Here is a 25,617-nt window from a genome sequence, read left to right as displayed (position 1 = left end):
GCGTGTGCGTGTGCGTGTGCGTGTGCGTGTGCGTGTGCGTGTGCGTGTGCGTGCGTACAGAAGGGTCATCAAGCATGCGCAGAAGCGAGTCGAGTCCCAGGTCTCCCATAACAGCACCCAAGAGGAAGGCTCCCGTTTCTCTGTCGCCACCCACCACGTTTAGTAGTGCGCCAGTGTGCACCAATGACACACACGACACGCAACCCGCAACACGCACACGCACACGCACACAGTCAACACAAAGCAACCTGACACAACACGCACAGGCAGATCTGTCGATACCTGATAGGCACGGGTTGATCGGGTTTAACGAACGATGTGAGCAGATTGAGCATTGCAGTCTCCTCCACATCGGTCCACGTCGTCCCAAGTAGGACCAGACACTGCTTGGCCACCTCACGCCGCCGGTTGCGCAGCGTGCTGGCACCGGAGCCGCCGTCCAGCCAACTCGCCCCTTGGCCATTGTGCCTGGCATGTGCTTGAACCACTACCACACATGCGTGTCAGTGCGTGTGTGTGTCGCGTGCGTCGTGTTTGTGTGTTGTGTGTTGTGTATGACACCTGGATCGGCCGCGATCACATCGAGCATGGCGTGTTGCACATCGGCTGGCAGCTGCGCCAGTTGGTTGCGCCATCGGTCCGACAACACGACGAACCGCGCGCACTGGTCGAACAAGCTCGCCACGCCCCCGTCGTAATACTGCGCGTGCCGCACCAACACCTTGTAGAGCCTGCAGAAAAATAAATTAAAAAAAGAAAGGTGTCAAAAATAATAATAATAATAATAATAAAGCAAGGCTAGTGCGTGGCAAGGCCGGACGTACCTGTCGAGGGTGGTGCTGATGTTCGATTCGTTCCAGAATCTTGAGTGAGTTGGCGTGCACGCCCGATCCACCTTCCAGCCACAGTAAAATAGGTTCATCGCGCTTGTGACGAGCTCCTCGTCCGTCGACCCCTGGACACCGCGAATGTAAACTAACATCTGACACGACACACACGACACACACGACACACACACGGAGGTACCTCCATGATGGCCAGAGTCGTGTGGACGAGGCTATGGTGTGCGGGCGTCGGCACGACCCTCACATTCACTCGATTGGCTATGTCACACAGGTGCTCGCAGATTTTGCACAGAGACCGAAGGAACTCCACGCTCAACCGGGCCAGCTGTGGCTCCATGGCGCTCGCACTGCACGCTTGCAAGAACCGCTACACAACCACCGCACACGCACGCGCCACCGCACACGCACATGCGCCACCGCACATAGGTGAGTAGTTGTATGGGAGTGGCTGCGGACGCGGGCGGGGCACCTCGAAATAGGCCTCGAGCAGGGGGCGCGAGAACTGGGCAAGGGACGGGATGGCCAAGAAGGTGCGCTGGCTCAGCACCAGCCGCTTCGTGGCCCAGTCGTCGTGCCTGTCCAACAGGCCCAACACCTTCTTGCAGAGGCCCGCGTACGTGTTGTTGCTCCCGACGCCGCCGACGCCGCCGCCGTCTCCTGCGCTCTTCTTCCCTTTGGAGTCCTGCAGCCGCTTGCTGCCCAGCCACAGCTCCACCCCGACTGAATTGTGTTCATTCATTGTTGTGCGGCCCCGCTCAGGCTTGTCAGCAGTTGTCCAGGCCGCACACACTCGCATTTGGAAAGCAGAGAGAGAGAGAGAAAGCAGTACCGGCGGCCATGTCGCTGTGTGGGTGCTCAAGCAGGTCACTCACGACGTCCCCTATCTTATACCCTGCGCGATGTGGGCATTTGCGTGCTGTGTGTGTCAGGTGGATGGAGCACTGTGGTCGGTGACAACAAAAGGGCTGGCAGTGGCGCACCGAGTAGGACGACGTCGCTGTCTTCGAAGAACCTCGCCACGGCGGTGGCCAGCTCCCTCACTCCCGCCTCCTCCCCTTCTGCACCAATTTTTTTACACCTTATTATGCCTTCTTTATCATCTGTGCATTTGTATTTTATTATCATTATTATTATTGCATTCCTAATTTTTATTTTATTTTTGCGTTACTTTAATTTTAATTACAATTCATTGTGAAGTGCGGGGCTGTAGGGGGGGGGTACGTAGGGCAGTGGATATGCGTTCCAGCACACGTTTGCGCAGGGCCGTGGCGGAGGGCGCGCCACTCGTGGCACCACCGTTCATTTGCGCGAGCGTGCCCAGGTCAAAGGAGGTGCAGGCGGTGGTGGACGTCGCGGCATCGGCGCACCAGGCGCTCAGCATCTTGTCGAAGACCGAGCTATCGTTCAAGGCCCTCCTCGTCGCCGCTCGGCTCCTCCGCGTAAGCTGGGCCACTTGGTGGTTGCCCCACCTTGCTGCCGCGCTGTGCATAACAATGAAGATATCATTTTTTTGGTGAACACAACATGTGAAAAAGAATGGAAGACAAGGCGAGGTTCGAGAGCGAACGTGTAGCGGTGCGTGGTGGATAAATAATGTATTGCATTGTTTTGTCGTGTCTTGCCGTGCGGTGTGTGCGCACCATCGCACACAAACACACACACACAGTGGAGGGTTCGTTCGATCGTCGATCGTCGTCGGTCGTCCGTTGTTGTTGTTGTTCTGCTTCTTCTTCAGGCAGTGAACACAAAGCGCTGGAGGAAGAGGAAGGTGGCCCAGAACTCGAGTGCGCCCAGGGTGAGGCCTCCCATCACATCTGTTAGGAAATGCCTGCCCAGCGCTAGCCTCGACACCGCCACCAGCGCCGCCCAGCACATCACTGAGCGCCCACCACATCACCGCAGCAGGAGTCAGTCGTGGGAGTCGGGCAGAGAGATAAGCTGCAACCTCTTCCTGAGATGAGGAAGGAGAACGAGTCGAGAAGGAAAAAGAGTGTAAGTGACAGAAGGAGAGGGTACCGCCAGCGGCGCGCCACGGGCTTTGCCAACCGAACACGAAGATGGACACGTGGGCCAGGAGCATCGCGCGAGAGCTGTGCCCGGACGGGAACGAGAAAATGTCCGGACCCACAAAGAGGCCGCCCTGGTGCACGTGCCACACGCGACAATAACAACGCGCACAGGATTACTAGTTGTTCTTTGATTTGATTAATTCATCAAATCAATTAAGAAAAGCTTGATTATTGATGGCTTAGTGCCAGAGGTTGTTGAATATATGCTTTAAAAAATAAACCGAAATAATAATCGTGCGTAGAAGAAGGTACCTTGTTGTAGGAGGGTCGCGTTCGCTTGGTGAGGAACTTGATGCCACCAGTGAGGAGGATGTCGACGAAGAGCATGATGTAGAGGTACTTGACCTTGGCAACAGACGCAGGGTCGAGGTAGAAGAAGGAGAGGAGGATGAAGAGGGGCGAGAGCGCGACCCACACCCAGCCCTCGTTGGACCACGCGATGATCTCCCAGCACACCTTGATGAAGAGCAGCTTGGTCTCTTGTCGCCTCTCTGCCGCTGCTGCGGCCAAGCTTTGCACGTCCTTCGCCAATTCCTGTTCTCGTAGTGCCATGACGCGCGGTGAAGGCAGCTGCTGCTCGATGATGGCCGCTAGAGTCGATTTGTTGTTATTTTCTTCCCTTCCATTCTTGATGCTGGTGGCTGCCTTGGGCGATGCTGCTGGCGGCTGCTTTCCGATTCGGCTGTGCTGCTGATTTGGCTGCGTGCGCGGCTCGATCTTCGGGCTCGTCTTTCGTGGCAGCTTGTCCTTGTGGACGGGCTGCCCGCCCGATAGGAGGTGGTAGAGAAAGGCAGAGTGCTGTCGATCCCACTCCATCTCTGTGTGTTCTCTATCTCTCGAGAGTTGTGTTTTGGGCTGATGGGTCCGCTACTCGACCTATCCGATTCGCAGAGCCAAGAGAGAAGAGCCAAGAGAGATTGTAGGGGAATGATTGAATGGAGAGAGAGATGGGGCCAGGTGTGCAGCGGGACTATCTTCTTGGAACTCTGGCTCGGTGCTGGTGAATCGACGATCGAATCTGCGCTCTCTCTTGACACGCCCCAGCAGAAAACCCCTGTACACCGCTATCTCCCTCCGTCTCGCTCCCTTTCCCTCTGCTTTTCCCTCCGCCAACGCCCATTTCGCGTAATTATTATTTGTAACCTTAAGGTGGCGCATGACTGCTGTGGGACCTTTGGGAACGACACCCTGCACGTGCCCACCTGCCCTCTGTGGTACCCTGTTGTGCACTGGTAGTGATTGTCTTGCTCCCCTGTGGGCTCTCTGCCCTAGTGTGCAGCGGCAGGTCTCCACTGGTGGGGCCTTGATCGCCAAGTTTTTTGAATGCTTCCCTACAATCTGCTCAAGAAGAGGAGGCGCACAACAGCCGAGGAGCCGAGGTGGGCGGAGGACAGCGCACCAACCTCAAACGGGCTTTGCGGCCTCTTCAAGCCCGAGTGACAAGGCCGAGCCCATGACTTTTCGCGGTAGTTCCGCCTGAACCGACTTTGCGAGCCAATCACTATTCAAACAGTCATGGCCGTCAGAGCTACATCGGTCCCTTGGTCCACCTTTCTCTCGTGGCCGCAGAGAACCAAAGGAAAGGGAAGCGGATGGCCTCTACGGCCGCACCTTACCCAGACGTCACACCCGTCCCCCTTCCCGTTTTTTTTCGGGCGCTACTTCAGCTACCGCAGTCGGAGAGACACCTATAAGCCACCACGACCTGCCAGACCACACACCACCGCACCAGCACCGCACGCTAGCACTTGCACTTGGGCTCGAGCCTGACCAGCCCGCCCGCCCAACAGACGCGCCACATCACACGAGGAGAAGACTTCTTTGTCGACACACACTCCGCCTCCGCCGTCCGACAACCTGGGATCTGGCCCGTCGGTTGCCAAGAGCCCAACTCGCCCAGCCCGCTACGTGGTAATCAACAGAGCCCAAACTCGCACCGATTCGTTATTCGTTCTACTCCGGTGCCGTGGCCGGAAACTCCTTCTTCCTCTCCTTTCTTCTCCACACTTCGCTCGCCAGTCGTCGCAGTGCTGAAGAAGTATAGCGCACAAGCTATCTTTGGCTTCGAACAGACCTCACTCCCGGGACACACAAGATGGGAAACTGCAGCACCGCACAGCGCTCGGGCGACCTCCGCCTGGTCACGGCCTCGGTCCAGGTGCTCGAGCTCAGCTCCGCCGACCCGAAGGCCCCGGAGCCGGCGTCATCGTCTTCTTCAACGACCACTACTTCTACACAGCAGCAGACCACCTGCCTCTTCCGCAAGAAGTTCTTCGCTTCATCTCCGGCGTCGGTCCACGCTCCGCCGCCCTCGCCTTGGCTCAAGAAGGTGGCCTCCTTCTCAACGTCGACTGAACTGTGCGAGACCAAGCCCGACGCCACGTCATCGTCTTCCTCCACTTCGTCATCGACGACCGCCACTTCTTCGACCACTCACCCGAGCCAGCAGACCACCACTACGACGACGGAGATCGTGCTGGCGTCGCCGCTGCCGCACAGCCGGTTCTGCAAGCGGCTCCGGATGCGCCGTACGCCCGACTGGGAGCGCGTGGTGCTACCGCTGGTAACGCCCGGAGCGCGGCTCAAGGTGATGTACGACCCGGCCACCCTCATGATCCACGTCCTCGAGCGCGACGACTCCGCCGGAGGCACCCCGGTCCGATGATCGGAGCAGCTGCATCAGTTTTTGGCGTTTCTTTCTTGATACTCCAAGAATGTTTCTCGGTTTTTTAGTCAAACATTTCTGATGTTTATTGTCACATAATTTTGTAATTTTTATTATTTGGGTGCCCGTGTACAGCCAAGCTATGTTTACGAATATTGATTGTAAATAAACAGTAATAATGTGCAAGAAGATTGATTGTGTGCAATTAAATGTCGTCACACATGTTCCACATTGACACTACTCGAGGAGATTGCAGAAGACAGGGAAGTTGTTGATGAGGTAGGCTGTGGCGTGGATGGAGTCCTGGAAGCGAAGCTGCTCAAGGTTGGAGAGGGTGACCATCTCCTTGCCCTTGAAGATGATGGGTGCGAACGGGATGGCCAGGTGGCCCGACGGCATCTGGGTATGGTCGGCGTTGGCCGCCACTGTGTGGAGGATCGAGAACAGGATCCGCAGGCACTGCTTGTTCTCCATCGGCAGGTCACGCATCATGTTGGCCATCGCAACACCCTTCTCCAGCGCCGGAAGTGGCTCTACACGATTATAACCGTACCATGCGTTAACTTGTGTGTGTGTGTGTGTGCGCACACACACGCACACACGCACACACGCACACACGCACACACGCACACACGCACACACGCACACACGCACACACGCACACACGCACACACGCACACACGCACACACGCACACACGCACACACGCACACACGCACACACGCACAAGAGGAGTCGTACTGAGGAGAAGCTCGATGAGCTTGGGTTGAAGTTCAAGGGGAATGAAGGGCTCCGAGCGGCGCAGGATGCGCTTTGTCGCAGAAGCCACCTCCAGCGGCCGCTCCAGGCTCTCCAGGCTTGTTTCTGCGGGAAGGCACATATGTGAGAAGGTGAGTGAGAGGACAGAGCGGGAGCATGAGATGTCATGGAGACCGAAAGAAGATGAGCCACACGTACTGCCCTCCAAGAACTCTTTGTCGACTTCGGTGACGATGCTGATATCACCCTCGGAGCGGAAGATGTTTGTGCATTGGTAGAAGTCCTCTGTTTTGTTTAAGCGTTAGGACGTTTTGAAGATGATAATCTCGTTGACGTCACGCAGCACAGCAGGCCAGGAACAAGGTACCTTGCTGAAACACGATCTCGAGCTTCTTCAAGTACTCCAAAGTCCAATCGAGTCCGATGTTGTGCTCTCCGTCCACGTTTGCCTGGGGTGGACACAATATGATGACGTTGTGTGAGCATCTGCTGGCTGCCTGCTCTCTTACAAAGCAAGACATGAGGCAGTCGGCGTACGAGGTAGTTGTATTTGCCGATCCGGAACCGCTTGGACGGCTTGCGTGTGAGAACGTGGCTGGTTGATGAGGGCTTCGATCGCAGCAACGTGAACAGCATTTTGTCCCGCTGCTGCCAACTCTGCACCAGTCGCAGCAAACACAAGAGAGATCAGAAATGAACAGCCAAGATATATGAACGCTGCACTCAAGAACGCGAAAAGTTTACCTCGTCAATCGCCTGCGTGTGTGCGACATGACGACACATGCATAGCAGCGAACGAAGTAGTAAGTCGAGAGAACAGCAACACAGAGGCTTGCTCAATGAACCCGCGAAATGCAGTAACATACCCGTTCAGGATGGGCAGTATCAACAACGATGAGCTGCGTGTCGGATCCGATCTCGCTCAGCCACTTGGCCATGTCCTTGGACTTGGTGAAGTCCTGGCTGAACGTGTAGAGGAAGGTGCGGTAGATCTTCTTGTTCTTCTTGTTCTTCTTGTTGTGCTCGCCGACGTAAGACTGCCACTGTGCTCGTCGCTGCTTGTCCGCCACAGTATCGTGACCGTCTGCTCGTGCACACATTTACAACGCACGCACGCGCACACACGCACACACACATGCACACACGCACACACGCACAACCGTTAGAGAATCGTCATTGGGAAACAAAAAAGACAGACACTGAGTTGGGAAGCGTCACATACCTGTGAACAGATGGAGGATGACGTCCTTCTCCATCTTCTGTTCCTCAGGAGTGAGCTTGAGGTCGATCCACTTCTGAATCTCCTCCTCGCAGAACTCGAGGGCGGCCATCAGTGCCGTGTGCTTCTTGTGCTTGAGCGTGCGCAGCTGTTCCTGAAACACGCCTCTCTGTCTGTCCTCATCTCCGATCGGCACTACGCGGTATGCATCACAACAACATCAAAGCCAACTTCTTGTCAAACACCAAGCGCATGAGGTCTTCATATGACAAAACCACGACACACACGACACACACGACACACACGACACACACGACACACACGACACAAGGATGAGGCCTACTTGCACGTACCCAGCATCTTCACTTTCTCATGGAACTTGATGAGACAGATCTTCCTCTTGGCAATGTAGTAGTGAGGCATCTCCTTCTCCAGCCGTTGGCTCTGCTGCTCGTGCTTCTTGCGCAGGTTCGATTCCGACCTTCGCCAAGAGGGTAAGTAGTACGTAGCAGTAGCAGTAGAAGAAGAACGGAAGTGGAGAAGCGTACGGGGCCATGATCTCTTTGGCGGTGTCGAGCTTGGACTTGCCGAAGATGCCCAGCGGCCCCGCGCGAGGTGAGAACCACATTGATGAACTGACGTCCACGCAGTAGACGTCAAGTAGCAGCAGTGGGAATCGCGGCGGCTCGCCGTCCAGAGACGAGTAGGTCCTGTACGCCAACTGCACAGACCCGAACGATAGCGCGCTGCTGCCACCACCTCCGCTACTCGTCTGGTCCAGATCGAGCATGGGTTCAGCAACGTCGCGCCATCGCACCTCCTTGCCAACAAGGCTAGCACTGGTGCTGCTGCCGCTAGGGACTAGGCGGGCAGGGTGGTCGAAGACGCATGTAGTACGTCGAGCGTCGCTGAGGAGGGTGGTGCCCCCTGCACGAGGCGCGATGTACGTGAGCGGGCGAGGCTGTGGCTGCGGCACGGGCACGGTGGCCGAACGCTGGCGCTGTAGAGGTGAATCATCTACGTGGCGAGCAGAGGAAGATGAAGATGATGAAGATGAAGATGAAGCGCAAGATGATGAGAGCGTAGTGCGCGTAGACACCGCGGAGGCCGAAGTAGAGAGTCGGCGGGGTGGCGGGAGCGGAGGCGGGTGGCGCTTGTATGTAGCGCTGGGGGTGGGCGGAGGGGGGCGCGAGGGGAAGCCGAGGGCAGCGAGCGATGGATGACAGGGGACGGGCAAGGGCGGGAGAGGAGGAGGACAACCTACTGCCGTCGCCATGTCGGGGCTCTGGTCGTGACCCTCTAGCTGGTCCTCATGCATAGGAGACGTAGCATGCGACATGGCTGCAGCAAAAATGTGAGCACGTTGTAGGACGTTTGCAGGTACGAGAGAACGTACCTGTGCTACTCAATCGTGCTAGATGAAGGTTAAATGTGGGGGGAAGGCGGAAGGATGAAGAGTTTCGAGAGCTGAAAGGAGAGTGCCGGCCAGGCTAGAGTTCTGGTCTTGGCTTTGTGTGCGTTCTCTCCTTGCCGCAAGCGTGGGCGCGTGATGACCCAAGCCACCCATGTCGCGCATGGACAGCTCTGAAAGTTCTCGCAGTTGCCCCACCTCAAGGCTACTAAAAAGAAAAAGACTGAGAAACAGAAACAAGATGGAGACGGTAGTGGTCAAGACCCTCACCGGCAAGACCCTCAACATAGAGGTGGACTGCGCCACGACGACGGTCCGGGAGCTCAAGGAGCTGGTGCAGGACCGCGAGGGCATCCCGCCCGACCGCCAGCGCATGATAACCGCCGGCCGCGCCATGTCCGAGGACGACTGGCCTCTGGCCGCCTACGGCCTGCGCCACTGGTCTACAGTCCACCTGGTCTTGCGCCTGCGTGGTGCCCCCGCCAGCCTCTTTCTCGACCCGCCGCACGCGTCGGCCGTGCCCTGGCCTTGTACGCACCTAGGGGCCAGCTTCACTGAGCTCTTTGCATTTTTTTATGACGGTGTGCGTTGCGTCGTGCGTGTGCGGTTGTGCGATCGCGCGCGTGCAGCCAAGGAGGAGATGGATAGGTTCATGAAGTGCGAATGGGCGGAGCTCGTGGCTCGCGGAGGCGAAGAGGGCATCCACGCGCTGCGTCCGCCCAGCGAAACCGATTGCTCGTTCCTCGCCTTCATCGAAGGACCGGCAGGCAGCCTCTACGAAGGTACTACAACGAATCGTGTGGTGTGTGTCGTGTGGCGTGTGGCGTGTGTGGTCGTGTGTGGTCGTGTGTGTGTGTCGTGTGTGTCGTGTGTCGTGTCGTGTGTGGTGTGTGGTGTGTGCGCGTGCGTGCGGGTGTGTCGTGCTATGCGCCACCAACACTAATGGGTCGGGGTGCAGGAGGCGAGTTTGTGGTCCGGGTGGGCCTCGCCTCGGCTCCTCTGGTGCGCGTGCTCACGCCCCTCTTCCACCCCGCCGTGGCGACCAACGGCCAGATCGCCCTGTTGGACGGTTCGCCTTCACACACACACAACACACACACACAACACACACAACACACACACAACACACACACACCCAATACAACACGATGGGCTACCATCAGCTCTCTCGCGCTCATCCAGCACTGGCTGTGCGCTGCTGTGCGCGGGCCTCAGGCACAGGCAAAGGGTTCGTCCCCTGGCGAGGGGCGGGACTCCCTCTTCTCCGGGCCCTGCGCGCGCAGCTGCTGGTGACCGACATCGGCCCGGAGCGGGAGGCGGCGCTGGCCCGCGACCCGCTCGTGCGGCTGACGCAGTGCAATGACTGGGGTCCTGAGATGCCGCAGAGGCGCCTCCGAGCGGAGAGGCGCGCGCGGGTGACGACGGCCCTGTGCGCGATGACCGATCACGACCGGCGGACCACTTCAGCCTGGCTCGCCCACTTCATTCCTCACTCCCCACAGGTCTGTTACTGTGTGCGTGCGGTGGTGAGTGCGTGTGTGCGTGTGCGGTTTTTGGCTGACGGGGTTTGTGTGCACAAGTTGTGCGGGGAGGTCAAGGCGCTTCTGCTGGTCACGGCCAAGCACGAGCAGACCGGGGAACCGCTCCACCCCGAGGCCGGGCTGGTTGGGTGCCTGCCCGCCGAGCTGGTGCGCATGGTGGTGCACCACCTGGCCCTCGCCCACGTCGCCCAGGAGCGGACCCAGCTCGTCGGCCGCCACCACCAAGGCGCCGCCCCCGAGTCCGAGTGGCTGCCCACAAAGTGGAGGTCCCCACCAGCATTATGATGAGTACTTTCTTGATGTGTTGCTATTTGCAATTGCTGGGCCAGATGGGGCCACCAGGTGGGGGCCAAAGTGTGCATGGTCACCACAACTTGACCCTGGAACAGCTACCTCACCAGTGTGGGGAGTGAGCCAAGCAGAGCAGCAGGAAAGATAACCACTAAGAGCAAAATGTAAATGAGTTTTTTAACTCCTTATGTGAACAATATGTTTTCAAAGTGTCTCAACGTATTTACATTGCGTATGAATGATCATAGAGCTCAAAACCAGAAGGAGACGATACCGTCCTTCTTCTTCTGGGCCAGGGCGTCGTCGTTGTCGTCGCTGCTGCCGCTACTGCTGGCCTGTTGCTTCTGGGGTGCACCAGCGGAGGCCGCCGAGTCATCGCTGTCGCCGCTCAACTGGTCCTCGCTCACGCTCCGCACGTTGGTGGGCCAGCGCCGTGGCACCGCGATCCTGTTGGCCGCTGTCGGCGTCGCCGTCGTTGCATCGTCGCCCTGCGCCAGCTTCTTGCTGTTGGCCGACGCCGATGCCGATGCCGCCGTGGCGCTGGGCTTCATCTTCACCAGCTTGCCCTTGATCACGTAGACCTCTTCGTCATCGTCGTCGCCTTCGTCTGAAGGCTCGGCCTTGGCGTTGCCTCCGCCGGTGCTGTCGCTCGCCAAGTGTTGTTGCTGGCCGACATCGCCCTCGCTCTCCCTTGGCCGGTTGGCGCCGCGGTCCGTGTTGGCCGCCGCCGCCGTCGCTGCCGCCATCGCTACGGTCGAGTCGCGCGATGGTCGCTTGCCGGCCGCTTGGTCGCCGCCGCCGCCGCCGCCACCCCGTTCTTCGCGCGAGAGGAGGGCCACCTCCTCCTTGAGCCTCCGGATCTCGGCCGCCATCTCGCGCAGCTCCTCCTCCTGCGAGGCGATCTCGTCCTTCATCGCCTGCGGCACCACGCTCAGCACGTGCATCTGCTGCTGCTGCTGCTGCTTATGCTGCTGGTGAAGTTGAAGCTGTTGCTGCTCGCGCTCGCGGCCCGCGGCCAGTTCGAGCGCCAGTTCGCGTTCGCGCTGCCGAAGGTCGTCGCTGATGGTGCGTGCCAGGACCGCGGGCGGTGGTGAGGCGGTTGCGGCGGCCGTCGGTCGCTTCTCGCCCTTCCTGCCGCCGCCCCCGACTCCCTTGGCCTTCTCCTGGTCCTTTCTCTTCTTCTTTTCCTTTTCCTTCTCTTTCTTCCTCTTTTCCTTCTTCGTCTTGTTGTCGCTCGGCTCGTCGTTGTCGTGGTCGTCGTGGTCGTGCTGATGACGATGATGAATCTTGTCCTCCTTGTCCCGCTTGACCTTGCCGCTGCTCGACTTGCTCTTCCGCCCGCTCTGCTTCTTAAGCAGATGCTGCTTCTTCGTCGCTGTCGTCGGCTTCACCAGCTTGTCGCGCTTCTCGACGTCGATCTCGTCGTGGCCGTGGTCGTTGGTGGCGGTGTTGTCGCCGGCCTTGCGACGCCGCGGGCTCAGCGAAAACATGCCGCTCTTCGACATCGAACGCTTCTCGCCGCCGGCGCTGTGTTGGTGGTTGGCCTTCTCCTTCTTCTCCTCCTTGACGAGTCGCTTCTTGTTGTCGTGCTCGTCGCCGCCGGCGCTGGTGAAGAGCTTGTGCAGCAGACCGTCGAGCCGCCCGGCCTTCTTCGGCAGCGCCGCCGCCGATTTGCTGTCGTTGCGCCGCTTAGCCACGGGCGTCGTGGTCTTCTGGGACTCCTTCTGCAGCTTGGTCAGGTCGTACTTGATGGCCGGGATGCGCGAGCTGCGGGCCGCGTGGCGCCGCTGACGTGGCACGCGGTCATCATGGTACAGCCCGCCGCCGGCGCTGCTGCTGTCCTCGTCGTCGTAGGTGTCGACGACGTCGACAGACGAGTCGGCCACGCCGTGTCGGGCCAGGGACCGGCGGTGGTGGTTGGGGCGCCAGTCGGGCATGAGCTCCGGCGGCGGGCGTTCCTCCTGCAGCGTGAGACGCCGGTCGCTCCCCTCGCTGGCGGCCGCGGCGGTGAGCTTATCGGGCTTGGCCCCGGCGTTGAGGTGCATCGAGCGCGGGCGCGGGTGGTGCTGGCGGTGACGACGAAGAGAGCGCGGCCCAAAATAGTCGCTGCTCTCGCTCTCGGTGGTGGTGCAGGTGGTGCTGGAGGTGGTCACCGGCCGCACGGCCTCGTCGCTGCTGTTGCTGCTGCTGGCGGTGGTCGTGGTGTCGCTGTCGTCGAGGCTGTCGCTGTCGCTATCAATGTCGACAAGCGTTTTCTTCGTTCGGCCGATCCGATCCACGTCGCGCCTTTCCACCGAAAAGCTGTTGCTCTTCCCGCCGACGCCGCCGATCTTGGCCCTCAGCCTGCTCACTCCGCTCTGCTTCTTTCTGTTGGCGGTCGTCGCAGTCGCGGCCGTGGCGCCGGTGGTGCCGGTCGCGTGGTGGTGGTGACTCAGGCTGAAGCCGGTGTTGGTGATGAAGGCCCGCACGCTCCGGCGGCGGTTCTTTTTGACGGTGGCGGCAGCGGCGGCCTCGGCGGCCAGGGCCTCGGCGACCTCGTCGGTGTCGAGCAGCTGGCTTCGCCGCCGGCGCTCGCTCGAGAGGCTCAGGTCGTGGTCGAGCAGCAACTGGGCACCGCGGCTGGCGAGCGGCTGGCGCCGGTACTTCGGCCGAATCTCGTCGCGTAGCAACTGGGGCCTTTCGGTCGAACCGCCGTTGACTTCCGACGACGACCGCGTGCGCCAATGGCGCTCGATCTCGGCCTCGCTGTCGCTCCCGCCCTCGCCGCGCCCGCGACTCCGCCGCATCTTGATCACCGCCGCCCGCATCCGCTGCCGCTCGGCTTCGTCTTCGCTGTCGTCGTCGTCGCTGTCGCTTTCGCTATCGTCGCTGGTGGTGGCGATCTCCTTGCCCTTGGGCTCACCAGTGGTGCTGGCGCCGCTGTTGGCCGAGCTCATGCCACCACCGCCTCCGCCCTCCCCGCTCCGCCGGCTGCTGTTGGAGTTGATGGCCTCCCGCATCTTCTGCACCAGCTCCGTCACCTTGGTCTCGAACAGCATCGCCTGCGCCTTGGCCTCTTCGTCGACGTCATCGCTGCCAAGATCCTTCACCTCCTGCTTCTTCGCCTCGGCACCACCAGTGGTGGCGGCTGTGGCGGTGGTTGGGGGCCTTCGCGGGGGGATTGGTGGAAGCTCCCGCCGGGGCACTGGCCGCTTCCCGATTGTGGAGCCCGACGATGACGATGACGACGACGACGATGATGACGGTATTGAGGCGCTGGTCGGCAGGGCGGTGGCCGAAGGGGTGCGCGAGGTCGTGTTGCTGGTGGGCACTCGCTTGTCCTGGTCCTTGTCTGGGTTGGTAATGGTGGTGCTGGTGGTGGCCGCGGCGGTGGCTGCGGGCCGAACGACCGACGCCATTTCGGTGGGTGAGGCACGAGGGACCGGCTCCGACACGGTAAGTACCTTCGATACCACCGGCGCCGAGACCACCCTCATGGCCGCCGCCGCCGGAACCGCCGGCTCTGCTGCTGTCGACACTGTAGGTGCCGCCGTCTTGGGCTCTGTCGACACCGCCGTCGGCGGGCTGGCCACCAGCGGCGCACGCGAGGGAATGATTCGATCAGACGGACGTGACGAAGAATGGCTTGCGGATGACATCATCGTCGGTGGCGCGGGCGGCGCGGGCATAGTGGGTCCGGGCGGGATCAGAGTGGCGGTGATGGCTCGCACGCGGCCGCCTACGAGGGGCGAGTCCGGCATGCTCCACGCTCGGGCGGGGGGCACGGTCGGCGAGGCCGGGGCCGCGAAGGAGGGCGGCCGGTGGAAGAACGAGGTCGGCAACCGGGCGGGCGTGTAGGCCGACGGCGAGGGCGAGCGATACGGCGACGACGGCGACCGCGATCTCGGCCTCACCACGGATGATGATGAAGAAGAAGCCGCCAACGCCATCGATGATGAAGATGACGAGGATAATGATGAAGACGGAGTTGATGTCGAAGTAGATTGTGGAGGAGTGGCCGGCCTCGGGTCGGTGGCTGCGCTGGTCGCGCTTGGAGGGGCTGGCGCCGTAGAGAAGTTCGCCGCTGGCGCTGGCGCTGGGGCTGATCCTGCTTGGCCAAGAGTGAGAGTGAGAGTGAGCCACCAACAGATGAATGTGAGGAATGTAAAGTGGGCGTATGGCGTTTGCAATACCGGTGGTGGGCTGGAACATCTGCATGGTGCGCCGGAAGGAGAACGCGCGATCGCGCAGGAAGAGCTTGCGATTCTCTCCGTCGGCGTCCAACACCTCGATCACCTCGCCCTCGAGCTCTTCTCCGGCACCACCCGCCTGTTGCTGCGCTGCCGCCGCGGCGGTGTGGTGCTGAACGTTCGTCGCGGCCGATACCACCGCCGGTGGCGGCGGTGGTGGTGTGGGCGCGCGGACAGCCACCAGGGGCTGAGGCGGCGGCTCAGGTACTCCATGCATTCGCTCCTTCCCCTTCTCTTCCGTCTCGTTCCTTTGTCTTCGCTCTTCGTCGGCCTCTTTCTCTTTCTCTCTTTGTGTGTGACTGTCGCTTTCGCTCTTCTTCGCCCGTTCGTCGCCGACCGCGGCGTTAGATGTCGTCGCTGGCGGCTGCGGCGGCGTGTGCGCTCGCCCGGCGTGACCACGCTCGAACTCGCCTTGGCTGAGGTGCCCCTTGAGGGCGATCACCTTCTCCAGTCGTCCCTGCACCTCCTCCTTCATCCGCTGCTGGATCCGATCCGGGCTGCCCTCCCACCAATCGCCACCTGCTGCTGCTGGCACCGCATCGAGGTCCTCCTGCGCGTCGCCGTCCTTCGCTTCCTCCTTGGCCTTGGCCACCACTCCTTCTTTCTCTTCGTTGTTGTCGTCGTCGTCGTCATCGCTGTCGTCTTCGTCTGCTGTGCTGAGGTCGAGGTCCACCCGCTCGATGATGTCGCTCTTCCGCGAGGGAAACGATATGTTCAGCGGCGCCACACTGCCGGAGGTCCGTCGGGCGAGCAGGAGCTCTTCGACCGGGTCCGCTGATAAAGAGAGAAGCGAAAGGGGGGGGGATAAGAAAAAGAACGAAGTGAAAGCGGCGCTGCCTTCATAGCGAGAAGATGCTGAAAAAAAATCAAAATAAAAGGAGGCAATAATGATATCATTTTCTAATACTAATACAATACCAGGGTGAGGTCGCCCCTCCATAGAGCGGCAAGCCTTGACAGTCAATATAGGGGACACCAGTACCGGTGCATGTCTTCGCGTGCGCACTGTGAAGTTCCTTTTTGATATTTGAATTTTTAATTTTGGGTGCACCAGGTTTAAATCCGGTCAAACTCGACGAAAAAAGGTCAAGTGTGCAGTGCCAGCGGACACACCGGGCCGAGGAGCATGTGCTACCCGGCGATGAAGAGGGAAGAGATGAAGGGGTATGAGGGGAGGAGGGACTCACCTTTGGAGAGGGTGGCCTTCAGGGCCTTGGCTTTGAGGAGGAGCTTCTTGCGGGTGCCGGGCTTGGTGATGTTGAGAACGTTGAGATCGTCCGCGGTAAGCTCGGCCACCACCCCGATGTCGTCGTAGCCCTCCGCCTCGAAGACCGCCTTGTACTCGCCCAGGCCGATTACATCCAACCACTCGCCCACCTCTAACTGCTCATGTTGTGTTGCTGCTGATGCCATGGCGCTCCTGGCCTTCCTGAGGAGTTCTACTCACTTGATGGTGTTGTGCTACTCCTTGCTCTTGACTTGACTTGTCTTGTCTTGCTTGCTTGGTGGGTGGAGAAGAAGAAGAAGAACTGGCCTCCACTAAAGTCACAGGTCACTGGCAGAGATGGTAAGCAGATGAATAAAACAACTGCTGGTTGGCGAATGACAAGGTGCTCCAGACGCTTGCGTTGCACTGGAGGAGCTGTAATGTGTAATGTGAGGCGAACTCCACCCGCGAGGGACTGCTTGCAGGGCGAGCACGAACCAGAAAAACAGGAGAAACCGAGAGCCGGCTGTAGTCTGCTCACACGAGCCGGAGAGCAGAAGCCGCGAGCCGCGCCATTGCAAGCACAGCGGAAGGGGCACACTGCGCGAAAGCCAGGCGAAAAAAGATGGAGGCGACGAAGACTGCCGGTTCGAGCCCCACCGCGAGCAAGAAAGAAAAGATAGCAAGATCGAAAGCGACGATGGGGACGAAATGGGGAGGGGCAAGCGATTGGATGGATGGAATGATGGATGAGGGGGGAAATGTAGACATTTTTGGCCGATTCTTCTTGAGCAACGTCAATACGTACAAAGGTGGGAAGTAGAATTACACTGACATTACACAATCAGGAGAGGAGGAATACAGATGGAAGGGAGGCGTAGAGGCTGGTGGTGGCGAGTACGAGTGATGTATAGAATGGATTCAGTAGGCGTGAGGAGGCGGGATGACGATCTTCTTACGGGTCGTCGCGGTGCTCGACTGATTCTTACCCAGAGCGATCCAAGGATGCGAGCCCGGGCCTGCTGTGGGAAGAGCCTGCTGCGTCTTGGGATTCGAGTTTTCCTGCAGTTGACGCTGCGCGAAGACTTCGGCATCGACGCCGGGTCGATTCTGGCCGGGGGCGGGCATACGGCTCATGGCCGCCCTCGCCGCATCCTTGTTAATGCGCGAGGAATCCACGCCATTCTGAGGGGTGCTCATCTCCTTCAACAATGCAGGATGATTGATCCGTGGTCGTGTTGGTGGCGTCAAGTTACACCCCAAGTATGCCAAGAATGAGCGCACAGCAACGGAACTGGGAAAAATCCGGCCTTTCTTCAATAAATAAAAATGATAAAAAACAAGGGACCAGGAGAGAACCTCACCAAGAACCTCACGCGAACCTCAGCACAATGCCACGTCTGCCAAAGAAGGAGAAGATTGAGCCTGCCTCAAGCAACGTCGGCACGGTGTGGAGCGAGAATGCACCTATCAAGAGTGAGAACGCACCCATCAAGGGTGAGAACGCTCTGGGCAAGAGTGAGAACGCACCTATCAAGAGTGAGAACGCTCTGGGCAACGAGAAGAAGCAGAAGAGGAAGAGGAAGAGGACGAGGACGAGGAAGGCTCGCGGCAGGAAGAATGCTGTGGCTGAGGGCGAGGAGGTCGGCATAAAGGGGGAAGAAGAGCAGAGGAAGAAGCAGAGGACTCTGTGGAGCGAGAATGCACCTATCAAGAGTGAGAACGCTCTGGGCAAGAGTGAGAAGAAGCAGAAGAAGAAGAGGAAGAATGCTGTGGCTGAGGGCGAGGAGGTCGGCATAAAGGGGGAAGAAAAGCAAAAGAGGAAGAGGAGGAGGAAGCAGAAGAAGCAGAGGACTCTGTGGAGCGAGAATGCACCCATCAAGAGTGAGAACACTCTGGGCAAGAGCGAGAACACGCCTATCAAGAGTGAGAATGCTCTGGGCAAGAGCGAGAAGAAGCAGAGGAAGAAGAGGAAGAATGCTGTGGCTGAGGGCGAGGAGGTCGGCATAAAGGGGGAGGAAAAGCAGAAGCAGAAGAGGAAGAGGAAGTTCCGAGACCGTCGCGGCAGGAAGCCTCTGAACTGCTTCTTTTTCTTTGGTACGTTATCGCGCCCACCCGAGGTCCCATGTTTGTTTGCTAAGAGCACAACAAACCTTGCGTGCACAGTCATTCACAACAGGGCGGGGGTGTGGGCCGATAACCCCACTGTGAAGCGCCCAACCATCGCCAAGATCCTCGGTGCGATGTGGCGTGCGCTACCTGATGACGAGAAGGAGCCCTACATCACCATGGCCTACAAGGACAGGCAGCGCTACGCGGAGGAGCAGGCGGCGGCGGCGGCGGCGGCGGTGGTGGCGGCGGCAGCAGCAAAACCTGTCTGCGACGCTGTCAAAGCAGAGCCCAAGTGACGCTGCATCACCGTACTTGTACAGAAGAAGAAGAAACGACACCACTTGTACAGAAGGCTTGTAGCTCGTTGCACATCAGCTTTAGTGAGAAAAAGAAGAGGAGGCTGTGACAATGCAACGTGCTTTTACATGTAGGAGTAGAGAGGGCCACCGCTCTCGGGCACCACCCAGTTGATGTTCTGCGTGGGGTCCTTGATGTCGCACGTCTTGCAGTGCACGCAGTTCTGGTAGTTGATCACCAGCTTGCTGTCTACATACTCGTATACTCCCGCAGGGCAATACCGACTCTCGGGCGCAGCATACACTGTGCAGTTCAGTGCAACCACAGTCATGTCAGCCATCACAGCACCTTTCATCATCATCATCATACTTGGTAATAATGGTGAGTGGTGCGTTACCTGGAAGATTGATCTTCTCGGGCACAGTGGAGTCCTTGAGAGTGAGGTGGCACAGCTGGTCGTGGCCGTGGTTGGTGCCGCTCCTGGCGACGTTCTCGAGCAGGTTGAAGCTCAGCTTGCCGTCCGGCGCCGGGTACTCGATGGGCTTGCACTCCTTGGCGGGCTTGGTGGCCTCGTGGTCGGGCTTGTGGTGGTTGAGCGTCCAGGGCGCGTTTCCGCGGAAAACGTAGGTGTCGACGGCCGACAGCGCCAGGCCGGGCACCAAGCCCTTGGCCATGTACGGCCTGATATTGCGCACCTGTCCATCACCACCACCACCATCACCAGCGATTCTTGTGGGTAAGCACGCGTCACCGCACGCACGACACGCGCGACACATACCTTGTGGAGGTCCTCCCAGAGCCACGAGGACTTGATGCGGTCGGGGTAGGCCTTGGGGTCGATCGTGTGCTCCTCCTGGTCCAGCGCCTCGAACACCGTCTCAGCCGCCACCATTCCTGGAATGCCAAGCCAGCAACATATCCCTCTGACGTCAGCAGCTGGCTAAACTCAAAGAGAGAGCCAAGGCGACCCGGGCCCGTACCGGACTTCATGGCGTTGTGGGAGCCCTTGATCTTGGGCAGGTTGATGAAGCCGGCCGAGTCGCCGAGGAGGAGACCACCGGGGAACGCGAGGCGAGGGACGGACTGGATGCCGCCCTCCACCAGCGCGCGGGCGCCGTACGAGATGCACTGGCCGCCCTCGAACGTGTCCTTCACGAACGGGTGGTGCTTCCACCTCTATGTACGCACCATCATCAATAAATAAAAATATAATATAATATAACATAATTTTAGAATAATTAAATTTTAATTTGTAATATAAATACGAATCATTTGCGCGTACGACGTAGAGGGCAACGCACCTGGAACTCGCGGTAGGGGTTGAGGTAGGGGTTGGTGTAGTCGAGACCCACGACGTAGCCCACGGCGACGTAGTTGTTCTCCAGGTGGTACAGGAACGAGCCGCCGTAGGTCGAGAAGTCCATCGGCCAGCCTGCGGCATGCGACGTCAGTACACGCCATGCGTGCGCTGTGACGTTGTGTGTGTCGTTGTGTGTGTGTGTGTCGTGTCGTGTGTGTGTGTCGTGTCGTGTGTGTGTGTCGTGTGTGTGGTGAAAGGCGATAGAACCAATGGTGTGGACGATTTTGCCGGGCTTGTGCTTCTTGGGGTCGACTTGCCACAGCTCCTTGATGCCCAGTCCTGAAGTGTCAAGGTGCGTGTGCGGTGTCAGACCAGCCACGCAAAGACGCGCGCGTTCAGGTGTGGGGCGCAGACAAGCGTACCGTAGGTCTGGAAGCCGGCCATCGACTCCTTCCAGAGGCCGAGCTTCTTGTCCACGCTCTTGGTGAGCGAGCCGCGGCAGCCCTCGCCGAACATCGTCACTCGCGCGTGCAGCTCAAAGCCGCGCGTGAACGAGTCCTTGGGCTCGCCGGTCTTGGACACGCCCATGTCGACCGTGGCCACGCCCTTGACGCTGCCGTCCTCGTTGTAAAGGACCTGTACGCCAACGCGAGTGCACCCTTAGAAGAAGAAGAAGAAGAAGACGACGACGACGACGAGAGTTAGGCGTAGGGAGTAGGTACCTCGGCGGCGGGGGTGGCTGGGTAGATCTCGACGCCCAGCTCAGTGGCCTGCTCGCCCAGCCATCGCACCACGTTGCCCAGGCTCACAACGTAGTTGCCCTGTAGCGTTTAAGAATTTATATATTATGATTATTTTTATTGTGATTACGAGTATTCGTAATTTTGTTATAATTATAATAAAATAATAGTAAATCGTTACCTTGTTGTGCATCTGGGGAGGGGTAGGGAGCCGGACGTGGAAGCCCTCGCCCAGGAACACGAAGTGGTCTTCGGTGGCCTCGGTGTAGATGGGCGCCTGCACGCACGGTCGAATCGCCAGAGAAGCGGAAAGTTTAAGGTGATGGTGCGCACAAGACCCACACAAGAGGGGAGACGCACGCCCTTGTCCTTCCAGTAGGGGATGAGCTCGTTGAGGGCCCGCGGCTCGATCACAGCGCCGGACAGAGTGTGCGCGCCTGGACGCCAGTGAGATGGCATTGCCGTGTGTTGTGAGTGTGGTGTGGGGGTGTGGTGCGGCGCGGTGCGGCGCGGTGCGGTGCGGTGCGGTGCGGTGCGGTGCGGTGCGGTGCGGTGCGGTGCGGTGCGGTGCGGTGCTTTCCACTAAAAAGAAACGTACCGACTTCAGCGCCCTTCTCGAGCACCACGACGCGAATCTCCTTGCCCTGCTCGTTGGCCAGCTGCTTAAGCCTGATGGCCGCCGAGAGACCGGCGGGACCAGCGCCGATGATGAGCACGTCGACGTTGTCCGACTCACGCGGCTGCTTACGAGGATCGTCGTCCTCTGCACACACGACACACACGCGACACCACACACACACACACACACAAGACACAAGCGTGAGCCACGCGATGTTGGCCGCACACGGAAAGAAGGTGGGTGGTGGAGCGTACGGCGGAGGGAAGGCGAAGTGCGGAAGGACCGGAGCGAGGAGGTTATCGGAGCGCGGGGCAGCAGGGAGGAGGACTGCACCTGCGCGGTGCGGGCGAGGTGGAGGTGGCGCGAGGAGACGCGAACGCCCAACGCCGCGGCCGAAGCCGAGGGCGAAAGGCGAGCAGACAGACGCTTCATTGTGTGTGTACTGAAGGACGGAGTGCACGGAACTCAGAGTTAGCTGGTCTGATGGTGATGTGCGTTTGTGAGAATGGGAATTAGATGCACGTGCTTGTGATGAATACTCGAAAACAAGAATGAGATGAGCAGTGCTACACAAATCGCGAGTAATCAATCTCCAACAATTCGGGGGAAGAATGTGATTCCCATCCCGGCGCACTGGCAATCAAAATAAATCACAATAATCCAGCGCGCGCTTGGTTAGGGGCTCGTTGAAGTTGGCTCCAATGCCCAATATCTCGTTAATTATGAAATAAGTAATGAAAATGAATCTTCTTGGCTTGTAAGGTCCCGAACGTACCTCGTGTGCGCAGGCTCAACTCTAAGAAAGCAGCAAAGGCGGTGGGCAGATGACAGAAGCGGTGCACTCACACACTCGGGATCTTGGAAGTGATGATTGTGTTTTTAGTCTTTATTCTCGACGGCGGTTATCCCAGCCTATCTGCCATACCGCATGAAATTTCCCTTCGAGCTGGCGATTAATCTGCCGGAAATCTCCTGGGCGAAGAAAAAGAAAAAGAAATGAAACGAGAAAACGGGGACTGTGCTGCAGCTTTTGAGCGGAGAAGAAAAGAGGAAGGAGAAGCGCACAGACGAAAAGATGGAAGTTGATCGGACGTTGCAGGTCGTCAAGGGAGGAGGACATAAGAAGAGGCCTCGAAGTGAGCTGCAGGCCGTAGACGCCGGGGCCGCTCCGGCGACGACCAACGCTCAGCAAAACAAGAAAGACAAAGGCAACAAGCGCCGGAAGACCGGAGGCAAGAAGGGAAGCAGCAAAAAGGCAGATGCGAAGCAGGACAAGCTCAAGGTCGGCGGCGGACTGGAGTTGTTGGACGCCGAGCTCCTCGGAGCCGAGGAGCAGGCCACCTTCTTCCAGGCCCAGTACCGCACCGCCGACCCCACCCTCATCATCTCCGCCGGCCAGGCCCTGCCCTTGGGTACCCCCAAAAATCAAATCTCAAGAGATTATTTTATTATATATTTTATTAATATAAATAATTGAATATTAATTACTTTATATTCAAATATCACATAAATAAAATTAAAACTAATTTGTGGTGGCGCAGCTGGACACTTTGCGGTGAGTTCGATACAGAGCGGGGGCAAGAGGGACGTGAACACGGAGCTGAAGCCGTGGCTTCAGGACATCTGCGGCGACCAGTGGCAGCAGCTGCTGGCTGGCCCGCCGGCCGCGGCCGCTAAGGCCAAGCCCGATGGCGGCAAGCCCGGCGGCAGGCGAAGAGGCCGCAAGCCCAAATCGCAACAGGTGGCGGCGAACGAGGCGGAAGACAAGGGCGCGCCCTCTGTCATCATCATCACCTCCTCAGGCCAGCGAGCATGCGACGTCTTCAAGTACGTTCGTGTCTTGTGTCGTGTGCTGTGTGTCGTGTCGTGTGGTGTCGTGTGTGTCGCGTGTGCTAAGATGTGATGATGCACTACAGAGCGCTGGCCGAGTTCCACAAGTCGGTCAAGGTGATGAAGCTCTTCTCCAAGATCAAGCTGGCGGAACAGGTGGAGATGCTCAACTCGAGCCCCGTCCGCATTGCCGTCGGCACCCCACACCGACTCGCCGTATGCCCTCTTCCCCTTCTTTTCAACAACTACCAAGCATTCCAAACAACGCTCAATAATCCTCGCTTTGGTGTGTCGTGTGCGTGCGGTCGTGTGTGTGTGTGTGTGTGTTGCGATCTTGGACGCTGTGCAGGAGCTGTGCCGAAACGGTGCGCTCAAGCTGCATCGATTGCAGTTCGTCGTGGTGGACATGTGGAAGAACGTCAAGGGCATCTCGCTCCTCGTACGCGGCGCGGAGGTATGCGCAAACCCCATTGTGGCACCAAGTGTTCACTTTAGGCTTTGTCTCGTTTCTGACACTCACGCCCGACCGATTGTACCTTTTCCCTCCTCCCTCTCAGATCCAGACCGACCTGTACAAGCTCTACTTCGAGTTCTTCAACGAGCGCGTGCAGAAGGAGGAGACCCGACTCGCCCTGTTCTAGCTCTCGAGCCTCGCCGCCAACGTCGAATACTATTTTTATTTCAAACGTCGCCTTGTGAAGTGATGAGTTAGTGATGTGCGGGTAGTGTGCCAATTCCCAACCACGGCGGCCGGGCGTGTGGCGGTGACGGGACGGGGCTTCGGGTTGGGCGAAGGCGCCCCAGACACGGCCCAAGCGCAACCTCCGGTACTTCGTTGTCCCCTGGGGACCCAGAGTTGGAATGTGAAATATGTGAGGCCACCAGACTGTAGCGTGGTTGGCATTCCGGCTCAGTTGCCACACCTCTTCGCATGCGAGTTGTTCCCGTACCGTGAGGGTCCGTGGCCACCTGGTGTGTAGGTTGTGTTGAGTTGGGCTTGCGTCTTGTTCTCTCCTTTCTCCTTCACTTCGACCGGTGCAAGCTGATGCCTCGCCAACACAACAGGACCTTCATCTTTCTGCTCGTGGCAGTGGCCTTGTCGCTCACATCAGCCCACGCCGAAGGTACGCCCCCCCCCGCCAATACGCTTCATTTTACTACTTCGTCTTCGTTCTTTTATTTATTTTTTTCAGTCATCGATGGAGTGACCACCCAGTGGTGTACCCAACTCAACCTGTCTCCGGACGCCAACAACACCATCGTCCTAGGCAGCTCACTCTCGAGTACGTTGCCCTTCATTTGAACTTTAATACTATTATTTGAATTTAAATACCAAAAAACAATAATAACAAAAGCTGCCACAGTTTCGTTTGGTTTAGTGCCGTGCGTGACCAACAAGAGCGTCACCTTCCTGGGCACCAGCCCAACGGCCACCAAAGTCTCGACCGGCATTCTCAGCCTCAAGACCTCCGGCTACGTTCAGATCCAAGGTACTGTCGTGTGGTCATGTGTGCGGTCCTGCGTGTGGGTGTGTGTGTGCGTGTGCGTGTGCGTGTGTGCGTTGCTCATCGGCCTTGTGACAGACGTCACCTTCAGTTCGGCGTCGGTCACGATCGAGAACGCTGCCCAGCTCACCCTGACCAACGTCCAGCTGGTCTCCGTCTCGTTCCTGTCCGATGCCGCGCTCACTCTGCGGAATGTCAACCACGCCGAGCTGGCCTCGGTCACGGTCGCCCGCAACCGGGCCTCGGTGGCGCCCGTCGCCCTCCAATCGTGCGCGAGCGTGATCGTGCGCGATTCGAGCTTTGCCGGCAACGACGCCGGCTCGGTCGGGGCCATCAGCGCCGTCGACGTCGGACTGCTCACCATGGCCGACTCGAGCTTCGCCCACAACTCGGGCGGCGCGCTGGCCCACGTCATCAACGCGAGCGACACGCACGTCGCGCTGGCCCGCTGCACGCTGGTGTCGAACGGCGGCCTGCTCGCAACCGACCGCGATCTGGTGGCGGTGTCGGGCGGCAGCCTGGCGATGGACGCGTCGCAGGTGAGCCTCAACTGGGGCGCCACCGTGGCGCTGCGCGGTCTGGTCGCGGCGTCCAACGTGACGGGCTCGTCGTTCGAGCTCAACTTCAACCCGCGCCAGCGGTCGCTGATCGACGTCGACGGCTGCGCGGGCGGGCTCACCATCGCGCGCTCCACGATCTCCTACAATCTCGGTACCAGCGCGAGTCTCTTGCGTCTTCTCGATGATGGCTAACGCCGCACACGCACACGCGCAACCGCACACGCACACACGTACACGGGTGACTGGGCGATGGCCAGGCGGTGGGCTGTCGGTGCAGGACTGCGCGGTGGGGGTGGACCAGACCAAGGTGTGGGCGCAGGGCAGCTTCGGGATGGCTTGCGGGGACCAGGGCTCCATCAACGCGCCCTCCACGTCCGTCTACAAGTGCGCGCAGAAAATGCACACGCACACGCACACGC

The 25,617-nt window shown here is 59.0% G+C and overlaps 10 protein-coding genes and 1 pseudogene across 10 annotated transcripts in view; 5 read left to right on the top strand and 6 right to left on the bottom strand.

Annotated features, from left to right (window-relative positions):
- ACA1_052720 (uncharacterized protein) overlaps positions 1-2,226 on the bottom strand; it is a gene marked incomplete at both ends in the record, with an annotated part of 5,379 nt that extends 3,153 nt beyond the window's left edge. The window contains 9 exons of the mRNA XM_004343933.1: positions 59-140; positions 316-478; positions 562-731; positions 825-955; positions 1,027-1,212; positions 1,315-1,565; positions 1,675-1,737; positions 1,826-1,903; positions 2,067-2,226. Coding sequence (XP_004343983.1) covers positions 59-140; positions 316-478; positions 562-731; positions 825-955; positions 1,027-1,212; positions 1,315-1,565; positions 1,675-1,737; positions 1,826-1,903; positions 2,067-2,226 — 1,284 coding nt within the window. The remainder of the gene's footprint in view (positions 1-58; positions 141-315; positions 479-561; positions 732-824; positions 956-1,026; positions 1,213-1,314; positions 1,566-1,674; positions 1,738-1,825; positions 1,904-2,066) is intronic.
- Positions 2,227-2,576: 350 nt separating this feature from the next.
- On the bottom strand, positions 2,577-3,730 carry ACA1_052710 (PAP2 superfamily domain containing protein; the record flags this gene model as incomplete). Its single annotated transcript, XM_004343932.1, has 3 exons — positions 2,577-2,722; positions 2,862-2,985; positions 3,167-3,730. The coding sequence occupies 3 exons, from the start codon at positions 3,728-3,730 to the stop codon at positions 2,577-2,579; spliced, it is 834 nt and encodes a 277-aa protein (XP_004343982.1).
- A 1,279-nt stretch (positions 3,731-5,009) lies between these two features.
- On the top strand, positions 5,010-5,579 carry ACA1_052700 (annotated as a pseudogene).
- Positions 5,580-5,816: 237 nt separating this feature from the next.
- On the bottom strand, positions 5,817-8,895 carry ACA1_052690 (RhoGAP domain containing protein; the record flags this gene model as incomplete). Its single annotated transcript, XM_004343931.1, has 9 exons — positions 5,817-6,112; positions 6,320-6,442; positions 6,536-6,622; positions 6,705-6,786; positions 6,875-6,994; positions 7,204-7,421; positions 7,560-7,751; positions 7,910-8,037; positions 8,105-8,895. The coding sequence occupies 9 exons, from the start codon at positions 8,893-8,895 to the stop codon at positions 5,817-5,819; spliced, it is 2,037 nt and encodes a 678-aa protein (XP_004343981.1).
- A 313-nt stretch (positions 8,896-9,208) lies between these two features.
- Positions 9,209-10,793, top strand: ACA1_052680 (ubiquitin domain containing protein; the record flags this gene model as incomplete). The annotated part of the gene is made up of 5 exons (XM_004343930.1): positions 9,209-9,497; positions 9,597-9,749; positions 9,926-10,036; positions 10,189-10,469; positions 10,548-10,793. The coding sequence occupies 5 exons, from the start codon at positions 9,209-9,211 to the stop codon at positions 10,791-10,793; spliced, it is 1,080 nt and encodes a 359-aa protein (XP_004343980.1).
- A 257-nt stretch (positions 10,794-11,050) lies between these two features.
- Positions 11,051-16,441, bottom strand: ACA1_052670 (SAM domain (Sterile alpha motif) domain containing protein; the record flags this gene model as incomplete). Its single annotated transcript, XM_004343929.1, has 5 exons — positions 11,051-14,172; positions 14,243-14,363; positions 14,406-14,886; positions 14,989-15,802; positions 16,216-16,441. The coding sequence occupies 5 exons, from the start codon at positions 16,439-16,441 to the stop codon at positions 11,051-11,053; spliced, it is 4,764 nt and encodes a 1,587-aa protein (XP_004343979.1).
- A 715-nt stretch (positions 16,442-17,156) lies between these two features.
- On the bottom strand, positions 17,157-17,435 carry ACA1_052660 (uncharacterized protein; the record flags this gene model as incomplete). Its single annotated transcript, XM_004343928.1, has 1 exon — positions 17,157-17,435. One exon carries the CDS (start codon positions 17,433-17,435, stop codon positions 17,157-17,159), a length of 279 nt encoding a protein of 92 aa, XP_004343978.1.
- A 191-nt stretch (positions 17,436-17,626) lies between these two features.
- ACA1_052650 (HMG (high mobility group) box domain containing protein) lies at positions 17,627-18,643 on the top strand (the record flags this gene model as incomplete). The annotated part of the gene is made up of 2 exons (XM_004343927.1): positions 17,627-18,332; positions 18,402-18,643. 2 exons carry the CDS (start codon positions 17,627-17,629, stop codon positions 18,641-18,643), a joined length of 948 nt encoding a protein of 315 aa, XP_004343977.1.
- Positions 18,644-18,768: 125 nt separating this feature from the next.
- ACA1_052640 (electron transfer flavoproteinubiquinone oxidoreductase, mitochondrial, putative) lies at positions 18,769-21,735 on the bottom strand (the record flags this gene model as incomplete). The annotated part of the gene is made up of 12 exons (XM_004343926.1): positions 18,769-18,947; positions 19,042-19,339; positions 19,423-19,538; positions 19,625-19,820; positions 19,946-20,076; positions 20,212-20,283; positions 20,367-20,580; positions 20,667-20,765; positions 20,866-20,961; positions 21,045-21,121; positions 21,283-21,447; positions 21,558-21,735. 12 exons carry the CDS (start codon positions 21,733-21,735, stop codon positions 18,769-18,771), a joined length of 1,821 nt encoding a protein of 606 aa, XP_004343976.1.
- Positions 21,736-22,378: 643 nt separating this feature from the next.
- Positions 22,379-23,774, top strand: ACA1_052630 (uncharacterized protein; the record flags this gene model as incomplete). Its single annotated transcript, XM_004343925.1, has 5 exons — positions 22,379-22,715; positions 22,845-23,130; positions 23,220-23,349; positions 23,483-23,572; positions 23,691-23,774. 5 exons carry the CDS (start codon positions 22,379-22,381, stop codon positions 23,772-23,774), a joined length of 927 nt encoding a protein of 308 aa, XP_004343975.1.
- Positions 23,775-24,178: 404 nt separating this feature from the next.
- ACA1_052620 (uncharacterized protein) overlaps positions 24,179-25,617 on the top strand; it is a gene marked incomplete at both ends in the record, with an annotated part of 3,543 nt that continues 2,104 nt past the window's right edge. Inside the window, 5 exons of the mRNA XM_004343924.1 lie at positions 24,179-24,257; positions 24,327-24,416; positions 24,513-24,623; positions 24,717-25,349; positions 25,456-25,582. Of these exons, the coding sequence (XP_004343974.1) occupies positions 24,179-24,257; positions 24,327-24,416; positions 24,513-24,623; positions 24,717-25,349; positions 25,456-25,582 (1,040 nt within the window). The remainder of the gene's footprint in view (positions 24,258-24,326; positions 24,417-24,512; positions 24,624-24,716; positions 25,350-25,455; positions 25,583-25,617) is intronic.

Source organism: Acanthamoeba castellanii (assembly GCF_000313135.1).
Source record: "Acanthamoeba castellanii str. Neff unplaced genomic scaffold scf7180000084594, whole genome shotgun sequence".
Taxonomy (NCBI): Eukaryota; Discosea; order Longamoebia; family Acanthamoebidae; genus Acanthamoeba; species Acanthamoeba castellanii.
Note: the sequence above shows the minus strand (reverse complement) of the source record. Positions and strands in the feature narration are given on the sequence as shown.